Source organism: Staurois parvus, unplaced genomic scaffold (genome assembly GCF_062004578.1).
Source record: "Staurois parvus isolate SC_StPar_1 unplaced genomic scaffold, SC_StPar_1.0 ptg000279l, whole genome shotgun sequence".
Taxonomy (NCBI): Eukaryota; Metazoa; Chordata; class Amphibia; order Anura; family Ranidae; genus Staurois; species Staurois parvus.
This window is the reverse complement of record NW_028318075.1, coordinates 1,259,317-1,271,430: the sequence shown is the minus strand read 5'-3', so window position 1 is coordinate 1,271,430 and position 12,114 is coordinate 1,259,317. Positions and strand designations below refer to the sequence as shown.

The 12,114-nt window shown below is 41.2% G+C and overlaps 1 protein-coding gene across 1 annotated transcript in view; it reads right to left on the bottom strand.

The window, feature by feature from the left end:
* LOC149458721 (circularly permutated Ras protein 1-like) overlaps positions 1 to 12,114 on the bottom strand; it is an 85,073-nt gene continuing 72,959 nt past the window's right edge. The window contains exon 24 of the mRNA XM_089681806.1: positions 1 to 4,179. Coding sequence (XP_089537932.1) covers positions 4,090 to 4,179 — 90 coding nt within the window. The 3' untranslated portion in view covers positions 1 to 4,089. The remainder of the gene's footprint in view (positions 4,180 to 12,114) is intronic.

Below are 12,114 nucleotides of genomic sequence, written 5' to 3'. Positions count from 1 at the left end.
TGAGAAGGTATTTAGTAGTTTATTGATAAAATTGCATTTGTGTACTGTGGGAGACCAGATATAGTGAATGCAGGGTCCTGGGTTTAACACTTTAAGGCAATTACCTCTACAACACGTCAACATATTCCTGAGTATTTCCATACACAGGTAAAACTCCTCTGCCACAAAGTTTATTGCCATTTTTATATTCCAGCCATAGTTTATACAAAAAATGCTATATATTGTACATAAAATAAATTCCTGAAACTAACAGATCTAAAACTCTGCCTGCTTCATTGTATAAAAAAAAAAATACTATTCTGCTGAAACAGTGGAATGCTTGTTAAAAGTGACAGGGCTTTGCTCCCATCCTTGTGGCACAGCTATGACCTGTCTCAGCCACACCACTGTTGTAGAAGATCTGCAAAGTGCAGTAACCAATAACAATCAGTTCTCTGTTACAATAGCACAAAGGCAATGGTGTGGTGAGTTAGGATTGGTAGAGATGGTCCCTGCCATTTGTTTGCCTGTACTAGGACTCTGGTTTCAAGCCAATCTGTAGATCTAACATGTCTCCAACACAAACTGTTGGCTTGAGATAAGGGATCCTTTGATGCATGGGGTGCCTCATGCTGCAAAAAACTGTCACTCTCTGCTTGGTGGGATGCAGGTTGACAGGCTCCTATATTTATGCTTTACTTTTTTTGTAAGTAAAAGGAGGGGGCAGCCAATGCTAGACTGGACAGAAGATATGTGGGGTCTCTTTACAAAATAAGATTGCCAGACCCTGTTGTAGACAGAGTACAATAGATGTCCCAGGTACTACGGAGGAAGAACCAAAGACACTGCATAGATTATGGTCTCTCCCTTGACCAAAGACAGCCCCTTGAGATGAGGTATTTAACCACCCGCCATATAGTAAAATGGTGGACACAAGGTGGTTCTCTCGTTCTGGGAGGACATATGACCTCCCATTCTAACAGCACATGTGCGGCTCTGGGAGCACGTGGCAATTAACAGTGCGCTGTGTCCCTCGGACACAGCTGATCACTGGGAAGGGCTGAAGATGGCAGCTCAGTCATGTGATCAGCTGTGTCCAATCAATTGATCACATGTAAACAGGGAAATGGCAGTTATCAGCATTTCTCTCCCCACTCGCTGACAGCTCTTGAGGAGAGCCGGTAATCGGCATTCCTCGGAGGGGACATAGCACTGATCAGTGTGCTCTGATCTGTGTAGCCCCAGCAGTGCCACCTGTCAGTGTCAATCAGTGCTCATCAATGCCACCTGCCAGTGTCCATCTGAGCTGCCTTTTAGTGCCACCTAACAGTGCCATGAGTGCTGCCTTTCAGTGCCCATCAGTGATGCCTATCAATGCCCACCAGTGCCACCTATCAGTGTCCCTCAGTGCAGCCTCATTAGCGCACATCAGTGAAGGAGAAAAATCGCTTATTTACAACTAAAAATGTTGTTCAAAATTTCTGTGATTTTTGGTTTAAGATAAAATAAAAACCCTGAGGTGATTAAATACCACCAAAATAAATCTGTCACAAACAAAGATGATGATTTCATATGGGTACAGTGTTGCATGACTGCGCAATTGTCATTCAAAGTGCAACAGCGCTGGAAATTGGGCAGGAAGGGAGTATAAGTGCCCTGTAGGCTAGTGGTTAATGGAGGATATGATCATGTATATAAATGGTCTATAGTTTAACTTGGTGCAAAATTATCCACTTTTAGGTCATTACAAAGGACAAGGGGGGGAACTACTGGCATCTGGAGGAAAGGTTTAACCTCCACATACAGAATGGTTTCTATACAGTCAGAGCTGTGGAATCGATTCCCTCAGTGACTAGTTCTGGCCAGCTTAGCTGATCATTAAAAGGAAGCTGGATGCATTCCTAAAACCATATAACTGGCTTTTACCATTTATACGTAATGGCACCAGAGTGTTGATCCAAGGAATAGCCAAATGCCTTAGGGCAGGAGTCTCCACACTTTCTAAGCAAAGGACCAGTTTTTTGTCCCTCAGACTTTAGGGGGGCTGTACTGTAGCCATTGGGAGAAGAAAATGTCCTGGCATCAGTCGGAGTAAACGGTGCCTCATCATTTGTGTCATTGGGAGGAATTTTTCCCCACTGAGGTACAAGTCCTGTCAATGAAACCATCAGTATCATTGGGAGGAAATTTTCCCCATTGGTGTCATTGGGATGAATTGTGTAACTTTGTAGGTGTCAGAGGAAATATTGCCCCAAGGGCCAGACAAAAGCAACCAAGATTACATCCAGCTTCCAGGCCACTATTTTTCTCCAGTTTGAGCAGATGACTTTGCTTTTCATGGGGTTTTTCTGCTTTCCTCTGGCTCAGTTGTGGATAAAGGGTTCTGTATTTGGAGGTTTTTAATAGTGGTGTGTGGGGTTTTTTTTTCTACTGGTTGAAATAGATGGACTTGCTTTCTTCAACCTGACTACCTCTGCAAACTGATATGGTGAAGTGAATTTTGTATTTATTTTTGCAATGGAAAGTTAAATTCAGGCTTTTTTTTTTTTTTTTTTTTTTTTTAATTGACTTTTTTTTTTAAAGGAAAAATGTAATACAATATAACATTTTAAATTATATCCATCACAAGTGCAATATGTGGGTAGCTTTTCTTAACTGCTTCCTGAAAGCTAGTTGACTGCCATTCTATGGATTCAATATTTTTCAGAACCTCTGATCAGTTGTGTGTATCAGCATACTTGTTCCAGGCCAGTAAAGCAAAGTACTGCAAGCATAAAGGCAGCATGATAGGCAAACTAGATTTTTTAAAAAGGAAATAGAAGTTCCTACATCTGCCAGGGGCTGTAGAAGCACCATTTTATAGTTACTAAACTGCTTTAGGGCTGCATACATTTACATTGATTGACAATGCATATATACAGTTGTGCTCACAAATTTACATACTGCTGGCAGAATTTGCAAAACAGCAATTTCTGCTGCACTAATTCCATAACAATTGTTAATGGCACCCCCAAGCATCTAGAAATGCGGGTGCTTTCAGGGACACCAAACCCCATGATGTTGCAGTACGATGCGGTTTGGTGCTGTTCGATTTTAAAAGTCCTGCCATAATTTTTGCACATTCCAGCGTGTTCGACAGCCCGTATAAATTATGGGTTATCCAAAACTTGCCACATGGGAGCACTGTACCCAGTAAAAAAAATTGCAAACAAAAGGCACTTCTACCAGAACACTAAACTGGCAAAAGTAAAATGTTCAAAACATGTTCACCTTTTGGGTCGGCTGTGAAACACTTTATAGTGTATGACAGAAAAGAATGCTTTATACCACAAGATGAGAGTATTAAGTGTTCTCTAGGAAAGTATACAGTATGTAGCCACAGAGAAACCATGATGCGCTCATTCTTGGCTGTCATACACTATAAGGTATTATGCAAATGACCTATAAGGTGGGAATGTCTTGACCCTTATATTCATGTCAACCAGCAAATAATGTACCCTTAGAGTGCTCTCTGCACAATTTTTTACAGAACTGGTGAGACCACATGATGTTACTTAGGAGATACTGCTCCAAAATCTGCGATTTACATACAGCAGGATTCCCTGCCTTACCGATTATTGATTTACCAAGACTTCCACTGGTGCATGCTTTATGAAAAATGCTAGTTTCTTGGCTGTCTTTGGCTGCAATACCTTGAGACATGCAGAGCAGGAAAATCGGAACTTCTAATCTGCATACATGTTGTGAGTCAGTAATTTGAGAAAATAGTATTTACAGAAGACATCAGCAATGGCTGCCACTATACTCCCTCGCTACTGGATTCCTTTAAAGGTGTCCATAATAGCAATAAGTTGTATTATGGGTGGAGTGACATGCTTCCTGCGGGAGTTTTAGAGGTATATATGATAAGTGACTCACCCAGCCTGCTAGCGGTTGACCAAGATACATTTACATTGTAACCACTTCTCCCACTACAGGGGGCCACAAAAAAATAAGGTAATTGTATGTAGCTAAGATGTGAGGACATTAATAGCCACAATGGTCACACCCTTGAGGGGTTGTAGAGTTCTGAGACAGAAATGGAGGAAGTAACAGAAATGCTATCATCCTTTATTCTGCTTGAGGTTTCAATCTGTTCAGCACTTTGCTCTTGGTTTTCTTCATGTGAAATATCACCTTTGCCATTTCATCTGAAAATGACTGAAATACAAAATTATTAATGTATGAATGTCGCATTCAGAAACATTTTAGTAAAAAAGTTTATAAATTAATATACATTGTATTGGACCAAAACATCCCTAAGAATCCATATGAAGGCCTGCTCAAGTTCAAACCAGTAGAGTTTACTGTTAACCAATTCAGACTCATCTTTAATTTTCATGGCAGCCAAACAAACTCTGGCCAAAGCCTGGTGGCTGCGCAAGTCAAACAGAAAATGGTTTTGTGTTTAATGAATGAAAAACTGTACTTCTACACTACAGGTTGACCCCCTTTGAAAGTCAATGTCGACATAGACCCCATGCTCTGGGCTTAATTTCCCTGGTCTACTCTTCCATTATTTCTCATAGAACTCCTCCAGTCTGTTCTTATCATCAGCGTTCGCAATCGGAACTCGGGGGCACTCTAGATCAGCAAGATAGGCGGATCATGACCCAACAATTATCCAAATGTTCTAGGAATGTTATTCTAGAAAACGCCTATAAGGTTCTTTATAGATGGTATTACACGCCTGCTTGTCTGGCTCGTTTTATTCTCACATATTCCCTGACTTGCTTTCAGGGTTGTCAACAAACTGGTACCATGGTCCATATTTGGTGGACTTGCCCCAAGGTGTGCAGATTGTGGATCAGAGTTTACGCCCTTCTCCGCACTATGTTTCACACAGATATTAAGCACAACCCACGCTCCTTTCTTTCCTCTTGTCTAGTCTTTCTTCTTCAAGCTATTTGTGCTGATTGTGATTCCTGTTTTGAGCCCTGTACCAGCAACACTACATCCATGTGCTGGACTCCTTTTGAGAGTGCATGTTAAGTACCTCTCTGTATTCTGTATGCTGATACAGTAACACTTTTTCCTTAGTTTATTATGTTATTGGTCTCTAAGGCCTTGATTCACTAAGATGTGAGTGTATTAGCAGAGACTGACCATTCAGACTCCGGTCAATCAATCAGTCGTCTGACCAGCGTCTAGCAAGCTCATTGACGAGCGTCTACTGACTACTTTGCTATCACTAAATGTGGTATTCGTCTGGCACATTTTTAGGTGCAATACCGGATATGTTCACTAGATGGCGCACAAGCGCGGGCTTTATTAACGTTGGCGTTCTTATGATGGCAAAATAGAATTCTTAGAATGTAATAAATAGTACACCTGTATTAGAATTTTCTATTTTCTTCTATTTCTTTTCTTGCTGTGTCTCCAAAATGATCAGGAAACTAATGCATTTACTAATGAATGTCATACATTCTGTACTCAAATGTTAAACATTTTCACACTTATATCTCAAATAATTGATATACTTCTAATTTCCCAATATAATTATATATCTTCATTCTCTTTAATCACGTAACTATTCTATGGTAAAGACAAGTGCAGCGCTATAAATGCATGTGATCAATAATGAACGCATGTAAAAACCAAAAAGTGCAAAGAATTGCAACAATGATGTAATATTGTAAATGGTGCTAAAATAAGTTCATAGAATCATTCCTGAATAATGGAATGTACTTCGTGTGAGAGTACCAACTCAGAGAGTGCCTATGAATGGCACGTGTGGTCTCTCCGTGACGGACAGTAGTGCATGAACTCATGAAAGGTAAACCACCCTTGGGACTGGTCTACACTCACCAGAACAAAAGTATTAATGTGTATGGGTTATACACATCACACATCTGGGGGTGCAGCGGTATGCTGGCAGCTATGGGTTAGTCATCCAGCTCCATCCATCCATCCATCAGGGTGGGTGCCCAAATGGTCCTGGGGAGGAATTAGCTCAGCCACAGGAGCCAGAAAGGTGCTCAATAGTGTAGTACACTGTCACAGGGGTGGATGACCTTTCACGAGTTCATGCACTACTGTTCGTGGTTATATTTATCTTGTGTAATACCATTTTACTAGTCTATATCATTTGACCAGCGCTCGCTTTATCAGTTTTAAACAATGTAACTATTGTACATTATAGCTCAAACTGTGTCTCCCACAGTGGTTTAGTGGTTAGAGCTCAGAACTTACAGCACTTGGGTCATGGGTTCTAATCCCAGTCTTGGCAACATCCCAAAAAAATGGAGATCGATTTTCTGGGTTGTGGCAGGAATATTGATCAATCAATTATGATTTTGCCTAATGACTAGAAAGTGGATGAATGTTACTTGCGTACTGTTCTTCTGCCAATTAGGAAATGTGCAAGTTTCATGCCGTGTATATTTCATTGTAACTTTTTTCTCTTTTAAATCTGTCTCCTTATACAACTTGACCCCCTCCCCCACCCCATCATCACCTGTCCCATATGGAAATCTATGGATCACCGCCCCACTCTTTAACTATCTATTTACTGATCAAGTGAATGTGTCTCATTTTCTATCAGCTACAGCTCAGATCTCACATTATTATACAATTGCTGATTGTATCTCACCACTAGTCTGATTGAATTCACAATTCCTGGTCAGTCCCGTTCCCTGACCTCTAATAACCTTTAGGGCCAGTTCACACTACATGTGTTTCAGTTGCTTTTTCAGCATCACAAACGCACAGAAAGAAGGTTATATGGTTGTCAATGTCATAGTTCACATCAGCGCTTGCATTTTCAATGCATTGCAGGTGCTGTAAACAAAGTTGACCACGCTGCATTGTTTCTGCACAGAACTGTACTGGAACACATTGAAACGTCCTTGAATGTACTAAAACGCACATGTCCCTAACTACATTGAATACAAAGAAAATAGAAAAAAATAAGTGGAAGGGATACAAAAATGCAATGTAAACATGTCCAAAATGCATCCAAAATGTACTGGAACACACTAAACATGCATGCCAAAAGGGCATGAAAAAAACCCATCAGGAACACATCTAGACTGTTTCTATAGTGTGAACCAGCCCTTAGGACTTGTTCACACCATTGGTGGTGCAGAAACGCATGCAAGAACACACATTTTCCAGCACAGCAAAGAAATGCAATGCCCTATGTAGATGTGCGCAGGTACCATGATGAAAACGTTGTTGCACCTACACACGTCTATTAAAAACAGCCCCATTCACAGCCACAAATACGCATGGCACCACACTACTGTGCGGTTAGGTGCGACACACTTGGAAAATAACATAAAAATAAGCCAACATGGCTAAAACATATCTTGAAAATATGGGGACTCTGATATCCGGCGACAGTCCGTTCACGAACGAGAAGCATTTCTGCACCCCTAAAACCAACATAGAGGAAAGGGATGGTCAAATTGCTGTGCTGCTTCCAAACCACCTCTGGCATGCCAGGGTCATTATGCAGGTCCTCGATGCCAGTTCTTGCCTGCGGCCACAAAATATCCACTGGCCACAAGTGAAGGTGAGTGGAGGACGTGAAGGTGGATTTCTACCAGCTTCAACCGCAAGCAGTACCACTCCTGAAAAATGAGAGCAAATAATCATTGACACGTCATCATGACAGTCAATTCTCAGTGCAGGCTATCTAGAGTGTCTTTCCTTTTTAACCATTTCAAGAGTTCAAGGAAACATTCTTGGAGCATCTACTGTGTTTGGAAAGGCCAAAGGTCTCCCCCTCCCCCAGGCACACTAATGCTTATGCAGGCCATAGACGGGGAGAAAAACAGCCAATTTTTCTTTTAAAAAATGAAAAATCGGTTGTTCAAGCGGCCGATGTTACTAGCAATGGTAAAAAAAAAAATCGGCCGATTTTCATTCCGTCTACAGCCGGCAAAAAGTGTCCCTGCAGAGAGCTCCGCTATTTCTTTTACAGTTCTTTGACATTTATATCGGTTGTAACAATGTATTTGTATCCATTTCGGATACAGATGTTTTTATTCAGAAACAAATAGATACAATGTTGCAACCGCTGTAAATGTCAAGGAACTGTCAAAGAAATAGCGGAGCTCTCTGCAGGGACACTTTTTGCCATACTGGAATTCCTCTCATTTTTCATCCTTCTTCTTCCTCTTCTTTTTCTTCTTCATCATCATCCTCTTCTACTTCTTCTTCATCATCATCATCCTCTTCTTCTTCTTCTTCATCATCCTCTTCTTCTTCTTCATCCTCCTCCTCTTCTTCTTCTTCTTCACCATCATCCTCTTCTTCTTCTTCTTCACCATCATCCTCTTCTTCTTCTTCTTCTTCACCATCATCCTCTTCTTCTTCTTCTTCTTCATCATCATCCTCTTCTTCTTCATCATCATCCTCTTCTTCTTCTTCATCATCATCATCATCCTCTTCTTCATCATCATCATCATCATCCTCTTCTTCTTCATCATCATCTTCTTCATCATCATCCTCTCTTCATCGTCTTCTTCATCATCATCATCCTCTGCATCATCATCCTCTTCTTCTTCATCATCCTCTTCTTCTTCTTCTTCATCATCATCCTCTTCTTCATCATCCTCTTCTTCTTCTTCTTCATCATCATCATCCTCTTCTTCTTCTTCTTCATCATCATCCTCTTCTTCTTCTTCTTCATCATCATCATCCTCTTCTTCTTCTTCTTCATCATCATCCTCTTCTTCCTCTTCATCATCTTCTTCTTCTTCATCATCATCATCATCCTCTTCATCATCATCCTCTTCATCATCATCCTCTTCTTCATCATCTTCTTCTTCTTTTTCTTCTTTTTGTCTTCCTCTTGCAGGTCACTGCTCATGTGCAGATTTTTTATCAGTAAAAAAATCGGCCGATTTGCCCATCATTGCCGCGAAAATCGGCCGATCGGCAAATTCAGCCGTTTTTTTTCCAACTTTACCGAAAAAAAAAATCTGCCAAAATACCGAAAAACGGCCGAACAAATAGCCCACTAACGATCCGAAAATCGGCCGATTTTATTTTCGGCCGAAAAATCGGCCGATTTTCGACCCATCTATGGCCTGCATAAGATATGGTGTGGCCCTAGGGTCAATGTGTGTTTAGAATACTTCCAAAATGCACATACAAAAACACTACATCCAAATGCATGTTGCATTTCTATAGCATGTTAAACAGAAGAATAACGCACTTCCATAATGTTAACATGCAGTAAAAATAGACAAAATCCACATCCTTTTATTCTGGCTTCACATACATGCATTGTGGTCTAACACCGCACTCCTGGGCAAATCACATGCAATTTGTGTGCGTTGCAATTAGAGACAAACATTTTGCACACCTCAAATTGCACCGCATCCGGGCCAAAAATGTGCAGGACCCTTTTTCAGGGTATGCACATGGGTGTGAATAGGCATGCCATCCAATTTGGCAAATCGCAATACGCTTTGTGTACCAATATTGGTGTGTTGGTAACTTCACCTAGAAAGCCGCAGCAGGTGGCATGAAGGGGTTGCGGTTGTGATGCGGTGCAGCGCTTGCACAGAAAACACTGCAAATTTCACATCGCATCTGTGTGACACCAGAATGTGCCAATATGTGGCTTGACAAAGCACAGTGGTCAGTGCAGATTATTTTCAATCCATGTTTTTTTACACTTTTCATTCACTGGTTTAACTCAGGTGATCGTTAATCACAATTATCTCCGGAGATCACATGCAGCCCCTCAACCATCTACACATATCTCTGGAAATCTATACAGATCTCCTTGAAAAAATGTCTCCTCTCTTCTTCGGAAAACAATTGTCCTCCACCTCATAAACAGGGGGACAGAGAAGACTTCTCCTTGATAACTAAAATCAGATTAATTATCTGTGCTTAATAAACATACACCAATACTGCAAATGCATTGTACTGTCCAAGGCATTGCACACTAACGCATTGCACACTAGAAATGTCAAATGCGTTAGTGTGTACAGTGCATGAGTGTAAAATGCTTTAGTGCACACTGCAGTGTACAACGCATTGCACACTGTAATACACTGTACAATGTAATACCGTGTACACCCACACATTGTAGACTGTAATGCACTGTACACTGTCATGCAGGATAGAGCTACGCATTGCACACTGTGATACCGTGTACACCCACACATTGTAGACTGTAATGCACTGTACACTGTCATGCAGGCTGGAGCTACGCATTGCACACTGTGATACGCTGTCCACTGTCATGCAGAATCCAGCAACGCATTGCACACTGTAATACCATGTACACCAACACATTGTAGAATGTAATGCATTATACGCAGTATACATGTCCAGATATTCAAAGATTAGCCATGAAGGCCTAGCTGGTTACCTATTTGGCGACCGCAGATAGCCGAATAACGCTACACTGCATCCAGGCAGCTCTGGGAGGGCATCATATGACATCCTGGCAGAACGCGCTCTCCGTGATTGCTGTGTCCTAAGGACACAGCTGATCACGTGATATGGTAAAGGCCAATCACAGCAGCTTTTTACCATGTGATCAGCCATGTCCAATGACACGCTGATCACCGGGAAATGCATTTGCCGGGTCTTGGCTGCACTTTCATCACGCTGTCAGAATGTGTGGAAAGTACTGCCGAGAACCAGCAGTTATCAGAGCAGGGGTCGGCCCCGATGATCAGTGCCCACCAGTGCCACCCAACAGTTCTGCCCACCTGTGGCCAGCAGTGCCACCCACCAGTGCTGCCTCATCAACGCACATCAGTGTTGCTAAATTACCAGTTTACCAAATGTTATAATATAAACAGACTTTTATTCATTATGAGCTATTTTGTGGTTTATCGTAAGTAAAACTCACAGCAGCAAGTCAATACCACCCAAAGAAAGCTCTATTTGTCTGAAAAAACGGATACAAATTTAAGATGGGTACAATGTGGCATGACCGCACAATTGTCATTCAAAGGGTAACAGTGCAGAAAGATGAAAATTGGCCGGGACAGGAAGGGGGTAGGAGTACCCAGTAGGCAAGTGGTTAATATCATTGACCCATCAATACCCAGGAGCTAATGTACAGATAAGTAGCATGTGCACCAAGTGAGATTCTGCTAGGCCCCACCCACAAAATTGCAATTACCTGTCCCTCACATGTTATAAACATATTTGCAATGGCCACAGTTACTTTACATAGAAGGATCATCTCCTCAGTTGAGAACTGTGCTCTCGCCATGTCCAAATGCCAATAAAGTTATCAAAATTTTCAACCAACACAAAACCTCCAACCACTTCTCATCCACTTACACTCCCCACAACCACTTCCGGGTGCGTGCGCACATGATGACGGACTTCCAGGATAGCCGTTCATGCGCCATGCGGACACCTGTTTGGTGCTTATTTGTTTGCAATTGCGCATTTCTATGCACGGCTATGATAGCTTTCGCAAATGTGTGTTTCCTATTGATTTGTTTTTTTTAACCTTGGCTAATATTTGTTGCCAAAGGCCAAAAATCAACAAAGTGTGCACTATTTTATTACTGTAAATCGAATTGTAGAAAACCTGTAGCTGGCTGCACAGTGAATGTGACATTCATTAGTACATAACAATATTGTGGTGCAAGTGGGTTTTTTTTTTTTTTGGTTTTGAAAAAGCCAGTTTGCACACACTTGCATATTCACGCTCTTACAAGCTACATTTGAGCAGATTATATAAGTATACAAAGTAACTATTAAGGTTGTTCATATATTGAACATAAAATAAACACAAAAACATCGGTCAAACATTTATTGATCAAATATATCTTCATTTATTTGGTCAGCAGGAACAAGTAGTACAGTCAATATCTTGGTGAGTCACAAAAATAGGATTGACGTGGCAAAAATAAAACACTCCTGCTCATAAGAGCTTACAATCCAAAGATACTTCTAATGAACTCTGTGGGCTCAGGTTATAGCAGGAAACAAAGGGGAAGATGAATCAAGTAACATTTTTGTGCACATAAGATTTACTTACACAATCACTTAGTATGAAGATCCATTCACAAAAAAAAGTCTACAGATCAAAATATCAAGAAAACAAAGCATGTGAAAAAAAACCCCTCCCACCTCTACAAACCCCCTCCCACCTCTATAAAC